This window comes from Brachyhypopomus gauderio, chromosome 7, assembly GCF_052324685.1.
Source record: "Brachyhypopomus gauderio isolate BG-103 chromosome 7, BGAUD_0.2, whole genome shotgun sequence".
NCBI lineage: Eukaryota > Metazoa > Chordata > Actinopteri > Gymnotiformes > Hypopomidae > Brachyhypopomus > Brachyhypopomus gauderio.
The window spans coordinates 20,036,464-20,055,469 of record NC_135217.1 but is presented as its reverse complement, the minus strand read 5'-3'; the positions used below and the strand labels follow the sequence as shown (position 1 = coordinate 20,055,469).

Genomic DNA, 19,006 nt, shown 5'->3' with positions numbered 1-19,006 from the left:
TTTGGTACCACCCTTGCCATTTTGAACATGGTAGATACATGACCTGAAACTAAGGAGTTGTTGATGATTGCTGAGATGAATGGAAGGAGATCTTTTGACATATTCTGGAAGAGTGTAAGGAATTGGATCCAGCGGCCATGTAGCAGGATTGCTGGAAGTCAGAAGTTGATGAAGTGTTCTAAGCAGGTGGTGTTGCTTTCTTGCACTAATGTCCCCATAACCTAGTTGAGTCTATTGCCTAAGTCCTGAAGTTCATAGCACATGCAAGTACAGTAAAACTCACATTTAAACCTTATGGAGAGATGCTTCATATATAAATCATCTTGTGTAACAGTATCCTCAAATGGTTTCTTGTAATAACACCATTGTTGTTTTTTTGCAATGTCCCTGACGTTGACCTTATTTACAGATAATATCCACAAGCTTCTGTAAAGGATGAGATTTTGCCTTACCAGATACCACAGCGCTACCAATCTGAAAGAACACAAGCGTGTCCTCTGGACAGGCAGGTGCATCAGTGTTAACAAGCTGCACATACTGGTAGAGGGTCGGTTATGGACCACTCAGGGGGCTCAAGAGAATATTGATCCCAGTGCCCACCAGTTTCACTCGCTGTGGAGCCATCCATCCAGGTACTGGTCCTGGCCTCCAGCAGCCTGTGGGAGGTATCAGACCAGTATCCGGTAGAGAAAGCATAACGCGGAAAGTCATCGAGTGCCATGCGGAACCAAATACATCACGGGACACTCGCATGCTCCAGTCCTGAGACAGGGACTCTTCGGATCGGCACATGGAGTGTTGGAGAAGAGCCGTGTCTGCCTCAATGACAAAGAGGCCAAGCAACAGCTGCAAAAACACCCTGAACAAACATCTGGCAAACTGGAGCCCTGGCAGCTGACTCCAAGGAGAACACATCAGGCATGGTTGTGCTTCTACAAGGGTTGGAGCTCTTAAGAGTCAAAAGGTCAAACAGAAGCTTTGATTCTATTCCAAAAACTAACTAGAACTGCATGGTAACTGGCTGACTTGAATCAAACATCCACACCATAAATTGCATACAATTCACCCCCTTTATTGGAAATATTAACTTGTACCTGGACATAAAAAAATAAACTAACAAAACAAAACAAAGAAAAAAAACACAACACAGCCCCAAACACACCATACCCTCAGTGTCAATGATATGTCACTGAATAAATTTTTCGATCTCAAAATGCCAATTAATTACTTCAGCTATCAGTAGCAACTTAGCAGTACTGTTAAGCAAGCCCATGATGGTCCATTTGAGTTTAATCACACTATAGAAACATGAGGCAGTCTCAATATTATGACTAAAAATACATTTGAAATTTGTGCAATTTGATAGGTTATCAGGAATAAAAAAACATTTAGCATCTTGAAAGAAGTACAAGGCAGACCACAGGGTAAATGTCATTTTGTTTGTTAATAACACTACATACATGAAAAACCACCATCAAACATGATTTGACCAATTTGTGAGAACAAAGGGTTTTGAAGGGGAACTATACAATAAGAAACGCATCCATACAGTCAATGATTAGTACTGTAACTATCAGGATCTCCTGGATTCCTCCGTCTCTCCTGCATATTCAAGAATTTATACTAACTTGGTTTTGTATTCAGCGATCAGTTGGGGTGCAATTGAAATTTTAAATAATGGGATTATTTAAACCAGTGTATTATTAAGTAATAAAGCCCTTAATGGGTGCAATATGTTCACACATTTTTTTTAGTTTTTCATGTCACATGTTTCATGTTCAGAAGTGGATCTACCCTCATTTACCTTCCCTAGACCTACACAGACTCATATTATTGAACCAACCATGCTGTAGCAAAAACCATTTGCAAGTATTCCAGCCATTATGACAGAGGCTGTAGGCCACTGAACTCCTGATGTGTCAGAAGGGACGTGCAGGACCTCCTCTCCACTTATTAGCTGGGTGAAGCAGCCATAACGTATGTGGAACACAAAGCCAAGGACCCGGCAAGGTCCGAACCATCAACGGTAGACCACACAGCTACACGCTTCACAGCATGTCACCCTTCACTCAAATGACAATAAGCCATTTCTTAAATCATGTCCGACAAGTAGCTAGAAAGGGAGAAACGGACCATTGAGGTCCAGGATAGCAAATGGGCGAAACTACCAGGTATATTATATACTTAGGGTCTCTAAAGTAGAACAGGCAGGGGTATACTGGGGTAGCTGGGAGGCGGACGAGGAGTCAGGAAGAGATGTGCTGTCTGTTCACTGCAGAGCCACAACAAACATACTTGGACCAGGACCAGGACCAGGAAACACAGGGTTTTGGTCCAGCTTAAGAAACAAACACATTCAGCCTCCACAAAAGCTTCACCTCCTTTTCACCTCCACAAAAGCTTCACCTCCTTCACCTCCACCTGGGTGGTAAAATGGGAGAGCAATTTACTGCTCTTGAACTGAGGCACCGGACCCAGCTTGAAATTACAACTGGGAATGGGACGGTATACTAATTTATGAATTGTGAGTTTTCTAATAGGAAAATTGATGTTTGCAAAAGTTTTCCCATATTACTAGTTAAAATGTGCATAAAACATTTTTTTTATCATTTGTAGAGGTAAACTTAATAGTTTGAATCTTTTTTCCAGGATACAGTGATTCAGACCTCCATAGCTTTCTGTCCCCACACCCTACAATGGCACTCAAAACACACTGAAGCCAAATGCACTGTAGAACCAAGCGGCAAATATAAGCATCCAAAACACTGCCCAAACATAGCATTAATATGGCCCATTCAGCAGATCAGACCACCAACTCACTGCTCTTAATACTAAACCACACAAACACACACACGACCACTCGCTCCTCCGCCCCCGTTCAGACTCGTCAATCCTCCTGCAGAGTCGAGTTAAAAATGTGTACTTAGGCTTTGTAGTGATACGTGCATCCCTTATAGTGAAGTATTTATATTTTCTTAAAAAATAAAAAGTAAAACAAACAAACAAAAATAAAGTATTAGAAACACAGCTATACAGAGTCTTTAGCAGTTCCAGAGAGCTGGGCTTGGAAGGATGGGCCCCATGTCCAGAGGTGATGCGGAGTTAGTTGGGAGGTGGTGTGTGTCTGTGTGTCGGCAGCTAATTGCTGCAGCAGGGCCCTTTGGCAGGCTGGGCCGTCTCTGCGAGGTCCACACCCCGGCTGCGGCCTGGTGCCGCTCCCCCGCCCTGGGGCTCCGTCTTGGGTAGCTTCTTTGCTGCGATGTAAAACAAGACACTTAACTAGTTACTTTGAATTGATACTGTGATAAAGCACTATGAATTGCCACTGTGCATTCCATACATCTATCCTATGTTGCACTTCTAGGTTGCACATAAACACACACTCACACACACCCATACATCGCACTCATCTGTACTATATGTATTTGGTTTACTTTCTGTACTTCTTTGCAGTGGTCATTTGAACTGGTTGCGTGTTTTATTTTATTATTATTATTATTATCATCATTTTATTTATTTTTTTTTCTTCTTTTCTTTTTCTTCTTCTTTCTTCTCCTACCTCTTTGTCTTTTCCCTTTTTATTATTTCTCTCCCCCTCTTTTCTTGGTCCACCTAACCCCAATAATTATCACTTTGCATATTGTTATCACTATATATTGTTATCACTATACTATATATTATACAGAATTGTTATAATTGCCATTTAAATCTGTACATAAAAACAAAGTTGTCCTCCAAAGATGGGGGGTGGAGGTGGGCCAAAAAAAAAAAAAAAAAATGAATTGCCACTGTGTGTGAAAAGTGCGATATAAGTGACTTCGCCTTGCCTTTCACTCCAAAGGCTTTTAAACTACTGAATTACTGAGTAGTTGACTGTAGCTGAATAACATACCTTAAAGGGAAAATGCAGCAAAAACACTTATTTACAGTCTTCTAATAACCTCAGTTGTAATCGACCAACGGAGACACACTTGGTAACCAATGTTTACTTTGTTAACTTTGTACTGAAACTATGGGGCTAATTTTCTGTAAGTACATGTTGAAAGTGAAACTGTAAATGTAGTTTTTTTGCTTAACTACACCTTTAAGATTAATAACAAAATAATAAGCCTGAATTTTAAAGGGTCAAAATAATAACAGCATAACATAACTACAAGAGTGCAACTAGAATTGATTTATCATTGTTTACATAATGCTCACTGCTCCATATATAGCTTATTTTCCGGTGTCCTTTTTATTGCGGTGTCCACATGAACTACCTGGTCTCCAGGTTAAAACAGGAGGACATTTATTTATTTATTGGGGGGGGGGGGGGGGGGGGGGGGGGGTCCTATTCAGATTTATTCTGTAACTGAAAACTGCTTACCAATAGCCATAAAAATCTCATTCACATTCATAGATGTTTTTGCTGATGTTTCCATAAAAAGCAAACTGTTGTTGTCTGCATACAACTGTGCATCCTGCAAGTGTAAACAGAACAAATCAGCAAGAAAGAAATTATTCTAGACAGTCTAGACACTTATGCTATAAACAAAACAAAATGAAACATGACATTACAATATAAATTCTTTATAGGGAACATCAATAAATACATGTTGAGAGAAGAGACAAACCTGAAATTCCACTGCTCTCTTGTTTGAGAGATCTGCCTTATTTCCAGCCAAAGCTATTACAATATTGGGACTCGCTTGCCTCTGAAGTTCTTTAACCCAATTCTTTGCACGTGCAAATGATTCCTGCCAAGGAAAGAAAGATGTTAAATTGTCCTCCAGACACACTCATAGTTTATCATGAAAGGACAACTCGGGTTGTTATTCTCCCTTCACTGTTATTCTCCCTTCTCAGCACTAGTGGCTGAGAGTTGGTCAAGCACACCCAAACATTCAAACACCTGACTCAGGTGTGGCCTCCAGCTCTTTTCAGAGCGTCAGGTGGTACGCAAGGTGCACGGACTCACTTCATTCGTGATGTCGTACACCACTATGGCTGCCTGTGCTCCCCTGTAATACATAGGAGCCAGACTGTGGTAGCGCTCCTGACCAGCTGTGTCCCATATCTCGAACTTGACTGTCGTGTCATCCAAACATACTGTCTGAGTCAGAAAGGCAGCTGTGCAAGTGGAGGAAAACAAAGGCGGGGTGAGAACACATGCAGTTACAGACAGTTACAGACATAGTTACTTATAGACTGAGCAGAAAGCCTGAAGAAAATATTGTTGCACATGAACCTCTTTGCAGAGGAAGTGCACACAGTATACTCTGATGTCCTATAACATTCACATTTCCTAGAGATGATGGCAGACTCCACAATTTATGCATGTAATCCACAATAAATACTAATTATTCTAATCCTAATTATCTCTCTGAAGACGCTTCTCAATTTTTCATGTGTGAAAACGGTGTGGAATGAGACACACAACCCTCCATAAAGACACACTGTTCTCACAGGTCTTTCCGGACAGGAAGGAGCACTACAGAAACAGCATTTATCACGGATTAACTGCCAAATCGGAGAAACCCCCAGAGCCTTCAGAAACTTGTGGTTGCCAGCAGCAAAGACAGCAAAGATTCACCACTGGAAAGGAGCCCGTAAACAACAGCTTTAGACACTCAGTCTCCCCCCACCACATCTGAGAGCTGGTTTACCTCCTATCGTGCTCTCCTGGAACTCATGGAACTGGCCTTTGACAAAACGAAGCACCAGGCTGGACTTGCCCACTGCAGACTCTCCGAGCAGCACGAGCTTGAACTGACAGATTTTGTTGCTGGCTGCATTCGGCCCATTAGGTCTTGTAGCTCCTCCTCTTCCTGCCATGACCTACACCCCGCTCGCCTATTCTGGTCTCAAGGTGGTTTTTCAGCTGATACCTCTGAAAGGGGATGGGGGAGGGTGATCAAAAGGGTGATCAAAAGACTGGTACACCATTTATCCTAGTGCTGAGAAACAATCAAATCCTAGAAAACATCGAAATGAACAAGAACTCTATTGACACTTAGAATTAATTTTTTATTGTTGTACTGGTAGTGCTGCTACATCCATTCAATGTTATGGTGCTCTTCCTTAGTAGAATTTATTTTCTCATGTGTTGAATCGCGATCACTATTATACACAATAAATGTTTAGGTAGCATAATTTATCCTACGCCGACGTCATAACATCAATAAATGGTTTTCAATAAGTAAAAACCGAATAAGTCGTTGTTCTGCAGTTTCGTCTCACGTTGTGACTCTGGACCATACAGTCTATAGTCCGGGAAGTGTTTAAAGTCAACCAGTTGAAGCTGGCTAACAAAACAAAGCAGCATATGCACCTGTTACTGCATTCGCCATATCCATCTTCAGGTGCATTACAGCTACTGCTCTTGTTTTTGTGTTTATGTAAGCTACAGTGATGGAATATTCACCCTATATAAACTTGCCTTTTACATGAATAACAGCACATGATTTCCTAGCAGGTCATGTATGTATACAGTGACTGTTCCCGTGTCAGCAAAAAAAAAAAGAAAAGAAAACATAAGCAATTATATGATAAAACATTGCAACATTAGATAACAGACCAAACCCACACTGGCTGGCTGGCTAGCTAACTGACGTTCCTCACCAAGACATGCAAGTTAGCCGACAACACCCTTCATCATAACCTTGACTACTAAGTATGAAATGGAAAATTGACCACGTATTACACTTCCAACGTCAGTTATTGATTCATAACTTTTTGGAGAGCCTTTATGGCCAGCTTGCCGTTAGCTTCCCCTCGTCATCCTCAGGCAGCTAGCTGGGCTCTTGTTGACGAAACCTGCGTGCTAACGTTAGCAGGTCAGGTTTCCTAAGTGTGGACAGTAATCTTCGCTCCAAGGATGAACATCAGAAACGTGTAAACACACTGTCCTGTCACGACACCCACTAAACAGCTCGTCAGGTATCCTAGCAGTTTGCTAGCTAACCCAGTTAGCTAACCCTGGCAATAAAATGACCAATTTAGCTAACAAACGACGTGACTTGTGTCTTAAACGAAGACGACATCTCTTCGCCCATGCCTATATCGAGCTGGAATAACAAGGTGACCCGATAAGGCAAAAACAATTTAATAAATTCGATAGGCCTCAATTTAAAACGACGACATACTAGCTAGTTAGCTAGCAACCGGCTAGCAAACCCCAGAACCGGGCTAGTCATGGTAGAAAAACAACACGCCAGGTGCTTCAGAGAGCTCACCGCATGAACTACCTGGTCTCCAGGTTAAAACAGGAGGAAGGTGTTCGGAGTGTGCACGACAGGTGGGTTACAGACCGAAGTTCGGGAGGAGGTTCATCGCCAGACAGGGAGCAGGCTAGCTAGCTAGCTACGGTCTTGGCCGTTTTTTTCGCAACTTCCACCCTTCGCGTCAAAGCGGTGGGTGACGGACCGCATGACTGGACCGGACATCTCTCTACGTGGGCGAGCAGGCCAACCAGAATATACCCGCTTCCAGCTATTCCTCCCCCCCTCAACTCATGCCTACATGTTTCAAGTGGTCTGCTATAATTAATAAAACACAAGTTATCAACATCAGTTATTTTGAAACCATGTTTTGTGTCTTTTTAAAGATGCGTTTTTTATATCTGTTAAGATGGCTTAACAGGTGCACAGACAAAACCGCACATTTTACACCCTCGCACATGCATTTTTATGAATAAACACTGGTTAAGGCAGCCTATGTTGGTTTGGGGTGAGCAGAATAACCCCTCCACTACCCCAGGGGTTATTCTGGGGTATTTTGCAGCCTGCTTGGTGACGTATTTTCGGCATACAGCGTTGCCAAGTGAGTGTAAACATCTCACCTTTAGTAACGTTAGTTAGCCAGCTAGCTATTAGTTTATTTTTCACAATTAAAAATGAAAGTGTTGTTCATACCTCAGTGAGCGTTTTCGATGGCACTTTCGGAGAGCAAAACAACCACCACCCGGGGACGCAGGGACACCTTTCCAAATATTAGAGCGGTAAAGTTTTACTACGTTTGCATAAGTGGACACTTAAGCAATTTAGCTTAAAGTTAATTTACTGCTGCTTAATATCAACGAAGACGTCAACGTTTCCACTGACTAATATATTTCTTTCTTCGAAAAGGCGGGGAAACCTATACCGCAAGGTGACAGGGCAAAGACATGTCTAGAGGAAATAACACCAAGGGTGAGTCAGGCTAGTTTTCTTTCTGCTTACGTGGTTTATAAACTAATAGACTAATTAGCTATATTAATATATTGATCACGTAGTTTTTGTCATTTTGTACGAACATTAAGCTAATAAAAATGTTTATTGTGTCTTCCTAACTTTGTTAACTTTTTAAATTTTCTATAGCCTGTTACTCCTTCAGTAGTTAGGAAATTTATCAACAGTACACGTCCAGAAGCAGGAGCAATACGTGTGTTCTTCGGAAAAGCAAATGATCCCGACATTGCCAGCACCCTAGTTCATGGAATAACTACAAGACCGTCCGTACCTGTGAATATCCCCAAATACCCTCACTATCAATATTCTGTGTGTGATCACTTAAGCCAATACGAGAAGTTTAAGTGACTATACTTTCATCATAAACCTATCTTGTCCGAAAAATATGATGAGTCTTTTAAATGTGCTCTTTTGTATGGGTAGGCTGGATCTGTGATAAACCCGCCCCCCAACACGCGCTTCCAGGAGAGTCTGCGTGCGTTTCAGGAATCGATTTATGACAGCAGTCAGAAAGCTCCTCTCGGAAGATCCCAACTTAAGGGTCCTGGGCTTCCAGTTCATTTGGACTATACAAAAACAGCATTTGGTGTTAAATCCCTTCTCCGTAAGAACCATAATATAATCACATTCAAAGCTACTGATAGAGCGTTTCCATATTCACTCATATTGTCAATAAAGTCTAAAGAGCTTGGCTGCTCTTAACTGTAAATGGCTTACGTCCTATATCAAATGAGGTCTTTGTGTAACCTCATCCCAGATGGGTTCCAAATGTGTCAACAACTAGATCTCTTTTTCATCTGCGCAGCTTCAAATGGTGGTGAGATCATCAATCCACCCAAATCAGTAGAGCAGGTTGAAAAAGAGGCACTGGAGGCACATAAGAACTATGTCGTCTCACATAACTCTTACTTTGCCGGTAAGTGAAAGCCATAATATGGTTTATGAGCAGTATTTAAGTGTTTAGTACTTATGTTTTCTTTTTATTAATTTGCCTTCCACTCTGCGTTTTGGTGTGGCTTTTGTGCAGTTTTCTGCGTGTGATCTGCTCGAAGGAATTTGATAGAGCTTGACTGTAGTTTCTGCTTCTCCATCTCAGGTGAGTGTGTGGATAGGAGTTATGACCCAAAGACGTACAGGAAGGACAGCAGGTTTGGTGTGGCTACTCCACATCGCAATGATGGGTACAGTGCAGCCAGGTCTTTCCAGTGGCTTTGTGACACGCAAAAGTAAGGAAGAAATACAGCAAAATCATCAGCAAGGGGTCCTCTCTCTCTCACACAAGCTCTTCGGTTAAGCGATAAGTTAAAAGATTCCTGAACTACAACCGTTTGTTTGGATGGTGCAAATCACACTAAAACAAGGCTTCCCCACTCAGAGAAGCAGTGAAAATGACAGTTATTTTTGAACCCCCCCCCCCACACACACACACACACATACTGTGCCTCTCTCTCCCATACTCACTCCACACAGACACACAAATAAACATACATACATCTCTCACACACATCCTGTACATCTCTCTCCCAGACTCACTCCACACACTCACACATAAACATACATACATCTCTCTCACACACACATCTATCAAACCCACTACACAACACACTCTCACACACACACACACACACACACACACACACACACACACACACACACACACACACACACACATACACACACACACACACACACACACACACACACACACACACACACACACACACACACACACACACACACACACACACACACACAGACTTGCATTTCTTTTCAAGCACTATGTATTTCCTTCAGGAAATGCACATCTAGTTGGTTATGATGCTTTATGGGGATGCAGACACATTCCAGTTACATCATAATTATGGATCATGTAGGCCCTAATACATTTCTAATAGCACTTAGAAATACAACATAAAAAAAATACCTTGATATCTTTCAGGCACTACAGTGCTAAATTTGTTCCGAAGCAATGTGACAACTTTAGAGAGAGGACACAGCCGCAGATAGGCAAAGTTCATGATCCGTAAGTCATTATTAAGTACAAAACAGTATCTCATACAGGCCTTCATCATACAGACCTTCTCTGTATATCAGGTCCATTTTACAACAATAACAATGATGCCACTAGGGGTCTTTCATCTGTTCTAGGATTGCAGACACCATGAGTGTCCCAGCTGACCACACTTTTGGAGTTCTGCTGCGTCCGGATAAGTTTGGTAATTCAAAGCAAGCATCTGTAAAAATCACATTGGTCTCTGTAGAAATCAAAACCCGTTGTGGATGTTTAATAATAGAGTCAAACAGAGGCAATGTCCTCATAGTTAATGGCAAGAATATTGCATCACCCTGAGGACAGTGTGTGGTCCTCGTGTCCTCCCACAGGTGCAGGTGATCTGCTGCACTCCGGGGCACCTTCTGGACACGTAGGAGGGCAGGAGAGACTGCGTGCACTGGTCAGTGCTGTGCGCCAGCACCTGAAGAAGGCCAGCTTCCACAGCCTCCCCTCCCTGCTGCAGGCTTGCAGACACTACGACAAGGTCCACCACTCGCGAATAGATGCTATTGCTGTTCACTTATGTCATGCAGCAAAAAAAGCTGTACAGCTGTACAAATTCTTATTTGTTTGTCTTCTTTCCTACCTTTGCTTGTGCTGAAGGGCCAGGGGAAGATAGATAAAGAGGACTTGTGGGAGGTGTGCCGTCAGTTTAACCTGGACCTCAGCGGTGATGTCCTAGATGGCCTCATGGATTACTGTGACGTCGATAAGGATAGTCTTATCAACTTCTTGGAATTTGCTAATTTTCTTAATTGGAAGGACAAAATGCCAATCAGTACAGCAGAACAGAGAATTTTAACAAGAGGTGAACTCAGTTCAACAGATTATTTGATTAACAGTTTAGAAAAGCACAGGGTTATTATTAGCAGATTTTAGAAGGATGTTGAGGGTCTAAGAGCAAGAAAACCCATATTCGAGATTTTTTATATATATTATATTAAACAAAAATATTGTATATATTATACAAGCTCATGTCATTCATCTGCTTCATTTTTTTATTTTTTTATTTGTAATTTTTTTATGGGCTTAAACTGTAGAAGAAAGCAAGTTAACCACCAATAAAATTGAAAGCTAGCATTGCTACGAGGGCTTCGATTTACATTTGAATCCATTCGTCCTGTTCTCTAGTGCAGAAGGCCAGCTCCGCCCCAGCACGTGTCCAGAGAGCAGCGCTCCGTGCGTCAGTCTCACACAAGGACCCTGGCCCGCAAAGCCTGGTCTCACCCGAGGACTCGGAACCTGTGGAGGTGGGCGGATCCCTGAACACACCCAGAATGCTCTGCAGGTCCAGAGTGGATAAGGACCGCTTCGTCACCTCCTCCTCTCTTATCTGCGCAGTTGTCGGGGGGCTTCCTACAACCAGTGAGTCAGAATAGGGTAAACTTGTGGGTCACATCTTAATGGTCGTGGGTGGGGTCTGAATCTCATTTCACAAGGCATGATCCTCTTTCTTATAAAAGGCTTAATGTGGTGAACACGAGGTAAAGCACCAGACTATGGGCGTCACATACTACTGAAACCTTTCCCAGCCCCAATGATTATGATGATGATGATAATTCTTTATTCAGTCAAATAATCATCACATAATACAAAGACAAAAACTATCAGCATGACAAACCTTGTCAACAAAATAATGACTGAAAAGGTGCAGGCAGAAGCATAATGCTTATTATTATGCCTGTCCTACATAACAATTTAAGCTACCCATAAAAATTTCTTACAGTATAAGAAGTATCTTTTCTTACAGAAAGAAAAAAAGCAGTGTTATGCAATTAACACTTGTAACTTTCAAAAATTTCCTTACATACCATTTTTTTTATTGAAAATGTTCTACACATTCATAAATCCATGTTGGCATCATTCCAATATTTAACTCCAACAACAGCTATACATCTCCTTTTAACCTCTTTTCTAGCTTTTTGAACAACAAATTTACAAACATCTCTCAAGTCATATTTAGACTTGTGCATTGAGACAACAAAACATTTGTACACAGACATTAAGTAAATTAACTTTTACTTTGTACATTTTTTGCATTATTTTATAATAAACCAAGTCATACAATTTCATAACATCATAAAATTCTTTGGATATATTTAATGACGTTCCCTACAGCTTTCCATAGAGATGCCCTTCTGCCCTACACAAACATACATGTTCATTTCTACTGTGTCATTTTGGGTATAAACATATCAAGCCATTTCTCATTGTGGCGCTAAAGCAGTGTGTCCACGTGTGTCCGTTATTTCTTCTCCCACAGGTTACCGTGCATTTGGCATCCCTACGGTGCGGACAGATCTGGCAGCTCCTCGCATCAAGCGCATCGGCGACCGCACCAACTACGGCGATGAGTCCACAGCACATGGTCTTCTGCACCCCACGCTGTACTCGCTGTATGGTGTTCACGAGGAGCACTTCCTGTCCCCACGCCCCAAGGACGAGGTGGGTCTACAGCTCATCGGTCTAATTGTATTACTCTATTAAACACACGCCTCCCATGGGGGTGAGCTTATGCTTAAAATGTTCTAGAGAACATTAAAATCATGGTTGCTGTGGACGTGGCTGCGATTGCGCAAGAGATGCTTTTTTCGTCTCAGATGATTCAGATTTTCCGGAATGTGGGCTCAGAGGTTGCCGAACAGACGTTTGAGGAGGCCTGGAAGTTGGCCTCCATGACACATGGTGCTGGCGAAGTGTGTGTGGAGAGCTTCTGGAACACTCTCAAAGAACTGAGCGCACGTTAAAAAGTATGCATTTGTCCCCCTCATTACTTAAATAGTGTTAACTTTCTAACCTCTAAAGTTTGTCATTTTGATAAAGTTTGTGCCTTTGTAATGAGTTTTGATGTCTACCAACTGTTCTAAACAGGTATAGTGAGACTACATTTCACATTTTCTTCTTTTTATAGAATGACCAATGATAATTATCTTTTTTGAAGCATACATGTCCTGAGGACTGTTGTAAGATAAGCAATATAATTAGTGAACAGTATATGGACTACTCATGGGTCATGTATGGCTTTGTATGTAGACTTTATGGTCTCTTTGGATCAGGAACTTGTGAATGTTTGTCCTAGCCCAAACAGCTTGGTTTATGTGATGGAATTGCTTGAAAGATGTTGGAGGCTGTGATCTTGCTGAAGAGAGTTCACATCTCTGGTGTGCTGTGGCCATGAGCTTTGGAGAGGCATCCTCTGTGTTGTGAGACATGGCTGCTTAGAGACATGCCCACGATTTTCAACACAGGTGGCTTTAAAACTGTCATGAAAGGTGCCAATCACTGTCATTGTAAAAATATGCTTGTGACTCTTTAGCGCAGAGAACGGTCTCTACAGTCGTACTGGAAGCCAAACTCTAAAGAAGTTGCTGGAGAAATATGCTGCCCTTGCCACCTCTAAATAACGTTACCAGAGTCAAGCACCTCTGTCGTTCTAGACGAGCTCACACGGGTTGTGAAGCAGGCGACTCTAAAGGTCACACGGCAGGAATTTGAATTCTTTAAGACTCTAGATTGTGGAACGGAAAGCATAACGGAAGTAGCCTAGCTGCATGACAGAAGAATGATAAGAATAATGTATTGCAAACACTAATCAGCTTAATAAATGATTAAACATGTGCATTTTGCTATATTGTGGCTTGCACTGGAGTAAAAGTTGGTAGACAAATCCGTTCCTAAAAGGATGACACATAATTGTGGTCTGTGAAATATTGCAGCACACAGGCTCTATATGCAGGAGCTTTTGCTTATATTCAACTTACCCATAAAACATATGAGGGCCGTAATGACATGGCGACACACAAACATGGCGGGAGTGACAACGAATGTACAGTCACATAAACAGACACAGGGAAAGGTAAACTAAATGACACACACAATTACACATGTATTTAATAATTGTACAATATAACCATAACGTAATACAGATCAATACAGGAGCCACCGCGGGTCTCATGGGTAAGTTGCGTCGGTCCAATGGGGGACTTCCCAACTTACCCATGAGCCCCTGTGGCTCCGGTATTGATCTGTATTACGTTATGCTAATGTACAATTATTAAATATGTGTGTAATTATGTGTGTCATTTAGTTTACCTTGCCCTGTGTCTTTTTATGTGACTGTTTATGTGACTGAAATGTTTTATTTTGTAGATTATTACAAGAATAATCAAAAGGAGGCGGCGGCCTTAGGCTATAGGCATTTTACCACGGCACAACAAATAAATTCAAAAGAAATAGTTTTTCAAACAAAAGCACCACTCATGCGTTTTTGTAAATATACAATTTAACAAGCACAAATGCCCATGCTACTGGTTTTAGGTTGGTGCTATTTCCAGTAAAGACTAAAGTAACAGAAACACAATGCTGTGCTGTGTGACCTGTGCACCCACCTAAGAGACAGACATATATGGATTTTCATTGCTTCCTGAGAGCGAACATTTATCCTATTGATTTCTTTTTCTGTATTCAACAGTGAGAAATCTATAAAAAAAGATCTTAGACAAGATGGTTAAGAGAGATAAGAAACACTAGCAAACACTCGCAAACACAAATGAACATTGCATATTCTACTGATGCGCCTCACACTAGAAAAATGCTCAGAAATCATGAAAATGATAGACACGAGAGACCTGGGTGAGATGCGTCCTGGAGTCTCATGTCAACTGAGGGCATGTATAGAGTGAAAGCTGATGATTTACAGCTGGTATTAGTCCTTTCTGGCATGTGTTCATATAAACAGGCTCTTGGACTTTTGTCTCTCAGATTGAGTGCTGTGTGTATTTAAAGAAAGGATGCTATTGGACACAGAAAGAGGTATGACTGCAAACAGTCTGCTTCCATTGCCCGAATAGTCTGTGTGACGCTGAGTCACCTTTAAAGCATTATTTTCACTATGAGGATAAGCAATGACAGGCTGCCACTCAGTGCCTTTAATTTCACACATATTTATGTGGCTGTTCTATTAATCAGCTTCGCAGTTGGAATCTTGCAAATCCGAACATAATTTAAGCATTTGTGAAATTAATTCCATAACAGCGTGTAGAAATGCAAACAGACACACTAGAGGATTTTGAGACATTGTTCAGCACCATTCTACTACATGTATGTAGTAAGAGAAGGAATCTGTTTATGTTTTGCATAATAAACAGATTCATAACTGTAAATTAATCCTAATTCATTTCTGTAACGGTGGGTCGGCCGGGAGGCCACCAGAGGGCGCGTGTACCCACTCGCGCACAGACACGTCACACACCCCCTAGCACTAGGCCACTACCACGCTCACAATCACCTGATTATTAACACCTGTGCATGGTTGGTGTGCTCCCTTTATCTTCCCACAGGGCGTGCAGTCCAGTGCTGCACATTCCTGAGGACAACGCGCTTCCTTCGCGAGTTGCACGTCGCAGTAGAGGAGTTCTTCGTTTTTCCTTTTGTTTTGATGGTTCTCTACTCTTCGTGAGCTTGGCTTATGTTTTTTGTTCTTGCCGCTTATTGTCATGGATAATAAAGATCATGACATACAGCCATTGCCTCCGGCCGCCTCTGTTACCCCATTACAATTTCCTTTCAGAAGTTTTACAAAATGGCATATTCTTTTGATGTTTTTGATGCCTGCATGATTATTTGGCCAATATGGTATTAACATATTGTCACAATGAGGCGGCCCCCTACCGGTCACCTCCTTCCACAGCGGCTGTTGTTGTTGTTGTTTTGTTGCATAGTGTGCGTCCCTCAGGTGGGCGGAGCCCGTGATCCGTCTCACCTGAGGGTCGTTTGTTTGCCTATATATGTCTTGTCTTTGTACCAGTTGACCGCTGGTCATTATATCCTTGAATTGGAACTATGTCACGGGTTTTTTGGTTTGCGCACTTTCAATTAAACCATCCTTTTTCCCTGAGACTTGGCGTGATCGCTTCCATTTTAGTTCACACTCCCTGCCCGTCACAGAATAACCAGCCACTTTCAGAAGCCGCCAGTCTCGTTTTCTTTTTCCTTCGTTTGTGGTCATGTCTCGTGGTAAGTGTTTGTCTGCCGTGCTTATGTGTTGTGTGTGTGGCACGGCGAGGACCAGGGCAGTCTCCCTGAGAAAGCTCTTCGTCTTGTGTGGTGTTAGTGTGTACGCGTGAACGGCAACGTAGATCAGTGTGCGTCGCTCGTTTGTGTTCTGTGTTCAGTGTTTTGTGTGTGACGTTGGTGCTGCTCGTCACTGTCGTCTCGCTCCCCTTTCGTCTTGTGTTTTATGTGGGGGAGCGACTGTGAACCTGAGTGGCGCGTCACAAACGTACCGAGCGCGCATGTGTGGGTCCTGTTCCGTTCATTGTTTGTACACGGTTTTTTTGTTTGTCTAGTCTTTGCGTGTTCGTTGTGTCTTAGCGTGCATGTGAAATGTTGTTGTTACATGTAATTCCACGCTTCCTCCTCCCCTTAAATGTGTGTTTGGGGGGGACCGGTTGTGGTCCCGTGCCACTGGGTATGGCACTGAGGGCGTTGATGGGGCGCGTTTGTGTTTTGTGTTGGTGTGTAGTTGGGTGTGTGTGTGTGTGTGTGTGTGTGTTTTCTGTGCAGGTGCTTCTCCCTGGCGGTGGATCGCGGTGTTCCTGGACCTTATGGGGGTCTCCACTTGGCAGGAGCCCCCTTATGTTGTGGGGTGACCGGAGCCCGGTCATAAAGAGCCCCTCCCTAGAGGGCTGGGACCCCCGGATGTTTGGGGACCATGGGGCTCCGGTCTGAGAAGCTCCTGTTGAAGATGGAGATCCTCCATCTTGCCTGGGGTGACCAGGAGGCCCTTGGGGCTGCTCCCCAGCCCACGACGGGGTTGCTCTGGGCCTCGGTCTCTGGCGCTCCTGGGTTGGGTGGAGGAGTCCACCTTGCGATGAGGGACCCCGGGAGGGGTTGACTCCCCAGGAGGCTGGGGTGACCCCTAGCAGAAGGCAGGGGTCAGCTCCGGGAGGAGGTAGGTCCAGGAGGTGAAGTAGCCACGCCTCGGGCAGGTAACCTGCACACACACACATACACAAGGGACAATAAAGGAGCCATAGCTCCTCGTCCTCACACCTGTGGGGCTCACCGGCTGAGGGCCGGTTAGGGCGTGAGGGCCCTGTGACCGACCGGGGCGTGGTTTTGTGTTGTTAACGGCCCAGTCGATCCAGGGTCCCGCCCAGGGAGGTGAGCTAATTAATGTTTTGTGTTTCAGCTCCTGGACTGCAGGGGGTGTGTCCCTGCCTGTCCCTGCCTTCCTCCCCCTTCATGTTTTGTGTGCAGCCGCTGTGTGCCACACACCCAGTGGAGGGGAGTGCGGCTTGGTGGGGGGGGTCTGTCACGGTGAGGCGGCCCCCTACCGGTCGCCTCCTTCCACAGCGGCTGTTTGTTGTTGTTGTTTTGTTGTGTAGTGTGCGTCCCTCAAGTGGGCGGAGCCTGTGATCTGTCTAACCTGATGGTCGTTGTTGTTTGCCTATATATGTCTTGTCTTTGTACCAGTTGACTGCTGGTCATTATATCCTTGATTTGGAACTATGTCACGGGAACAATGTTCAATTAAACCATCCTCTTTCCCTGACACTTGGCGTGATCGCTTCCTTTTTAGTTCGCACTCCCTGCCCGTCACACATATTAATTTAAATTGAAACAATTTAAATTATATTTATAATCATGATTAAACCTGTTTGCATACATGTAACAAAACACCCATGCAAATTTGAACGATCAATTATTGCTGAAAATGATGAGCCTGGCACCAAATTTCTGAAAAATGTAATTCTGCGCTTCCTTTGTGGTCCAAGACTCAGTACCACACTATAAACATTTGTCTTTCCACAGAGATTGAATGCATAGAGATGACTTCTAATCAGTTTGACTACTTTTCATATTTTTATTAGTGTTGTTACACTGAAACAAATAAAAGTGAATAACAACTGTTACGACCCTAAGGTCGATGTAGTTTTATGTATCGTTCACTAGGGTTGTCATAGGGCGCTATGTGCGAGCGCTGCATGTTGTGCGTGTGTAGTTGTTTCCCTAGGCAACGCGTCCAATCATGCTCCGCAACGACAATGTCGACGTCCCGTTGGCTGTCTGTCCTCACACCAATCCCTTCCAACGATCTCGTTGGCTGTCTCTGCTGTCATCACCCCATTTAAACCGGCCCAGGAATGAAGACGAGAGGCAGGCAGGAAGGAATGAAGGAAAGGTTGTTCGTGTTTGAGATTTTGCTAAGTGGTTTACTGTATAGTTAAGACTAGTTTGTCCATTGTGATTCTGAGTGTTTGTTTATTAGTGTTTGTTGTATGTATTTTGGATTCTGTGTCGGTTATAACTTTACGCTATTCTTTTGTCTACGATTACGATTTTCCCCTTTATATCAGTCTGGTCGTCCTTTGTATATAGCCTCTTGTTCATAGCACCCATTGTATATGTATATAAATATTCACCTAATTGTTTTTGCAGACCAGTGGTTGGGACGTAGGGAGTTGAGGTTATTTCTGTTCTTTTTTTCCCTCTGTTTACTGCTAGGGAGTGAGGGTAGGTTATTGTACATTTTCTTGTTTCTTTCTCTGGTGAATAGGAAGTTAGTCACTTTATTTGTGTGTTTCAGAGTTGTTATTTTTCTTTGGCCATATCAACTCCCGAAGTCTGTATTGTTCCGCCATTAATAAACAATTTTTCTTTATTTATAATTATTTCTCCGTCTTTTTCCTGTTACGAGCTGGTAGCCTAGGCCGGGTCGTAACACAACAGTGCTTCTCAAATT

At 42.9% G+C, this 19,006-nt stretch overlaps 2 protein-coding genes across 9 annotated transcripts; one reads left to right on the top strand and one right to left on the bottom strand.

Annotated features, from left to right (window-relative positions):
- Positions 1-1,051: 1,051 nt before the first annotated feature.
- rab5ab (RAB5A, member RAS oncogene family, b) lies at positions 1,052-8,122 on the bottom strand. 4 transcript variants are annotated; one of them, XM_077012405.1, is made up of 6 exons: positions 7,893-8,122; positions 5,646-5,869; positions 4,958-5,109; positions 4,614-4,736; positions 4,367-4,460; positions 1,052-3,254 (listed from the first exon to the last, which is right to left on the bottom strand). In XM_077012405.1, the coding sequence occupies exons 2-6, from the start codon at positions 5,812-5,814 to the stop codon at positions 3,139-3,141; spliced, it is 654 nt and encodes a 217-aa protein (XP_076868520.1). In that variant the 5' UTR covers positions 5,815-5,869; positions 7,893-8,122; the 3' UTR covers positions 1,052-3,138. The 4 variants fall into 4 exon arrangements, with proteins under 4 accessions (XP_076868520.1, XP_076868519.1, XP_076868518.1 ...); XM_077012404.1 differs by lacking the exon at positions 7,893-8,122 and adding an exon at positions 7,227-7,380; XM_077012403.1 differs by lacking the exon at positions 7,893-8,122 and adding an exon at positions 7,215-7,370.
- On the top strand, positions 6,676-18,926 carry efhb (EF-hand domain family, member B). Of its 5 annotated transcripts, none has more exons than XM_077012399.1 (15): positions 6,676-7,059; positions 7,898-7,978; positions 8,106-8,168; positions 8,337-8,480; positions 8,631-8,811; positions 9,013-9,123; positions 9,304-9,433; positions 10,147-10,230; positions 10,356-10,423; positions 10,590-10,744; positions 10,864-11,068; positions 11,392-11,625; positions 12,524-12,705; positions 12,861-13,010; positions 15,600-18,926. In XM_077012399.1, exons 2-14 carry the CDS (start codon positions 7,910-7,912, stop codon positions 13,005-13,007), a joined length of 1,773 nt encoding a protein of 590 aa, XP_076868514.1. In that variant the 5' UTR covers positions 6,676-7,059; positions 7,898-7,909; the 3' UTR covers positions 13,008-13,010; positions 15,600-18,926. The 5 variants fall into 5 exon arrangements, with proteins under 5 accessions (XP_076868514.1, XP_076868513.1, XP_076868517.1 ...); XM_077012398.1 differs by lacking the exon at positions 6,676-7,059 and adding an exon at positions 7,464-7,800; XM_077012402.1 differs by lacking the exon at positions 6,676-7,059 and adding an exon at positions 7,747-7,800 and having other exon boundaries at positions 8,356-8,480.
- The last annotated feature ends 80 nt before the right edge of the window (positions 18,927-19,006 follow it).

What these genes read in the sequence shown, in the direction of transcription:
- rab5ab (XM_077012405.1), bottom strand. Translation starts at nt 5,814, where the DNA reads ATGGCAGGAAGAGGAGGAGCTACAAGACCTAATGGGCCGAATGCAGCC. An exon ending in AGAGAGCAGTGGAATTTCAG is followed by an intron (nt 4,461 to 4,613) that starts GTTTGTCTCTTC and finishes TTACACTTGCAG; the next exon opens with GATGCACAGTTGTATGCAGA. An exon ending in TGAGATTTTTATGGCTATTG is followed by an intron (nt 3,255 to 4,366) that starts GTAAGCAGTTTT and finishes TTTACATCGCAG; the next exon opens with CAAAGAAGCTACCCAAGACG.
- efhb (XM_077012399.1), top strand. Translation starts at nt 7,910, where the DNA reads ATGGCACTTTCGGAGAGCAAAACAACCACCACCCGGGGACGCAGGGAC. An exon ending in CCTTTCCAAATATTAGAGCG is followed by an intron (nt 7,979 to 8,105) that starts GTAAAGTTTTAC and finishes TTCTTCGAAAAG; the next exon opens with GCGGGGAAACCTATACCGCA. An exon ending in ACATAACTCTTACTTTGCCG is followed by an intron (nt 9,124 to 9,303) that starts GTAAGTGAAAGC and finishes TCTCCATCTCAG; the next exon opens with GTGAGTGTGTGGATAGGAGT.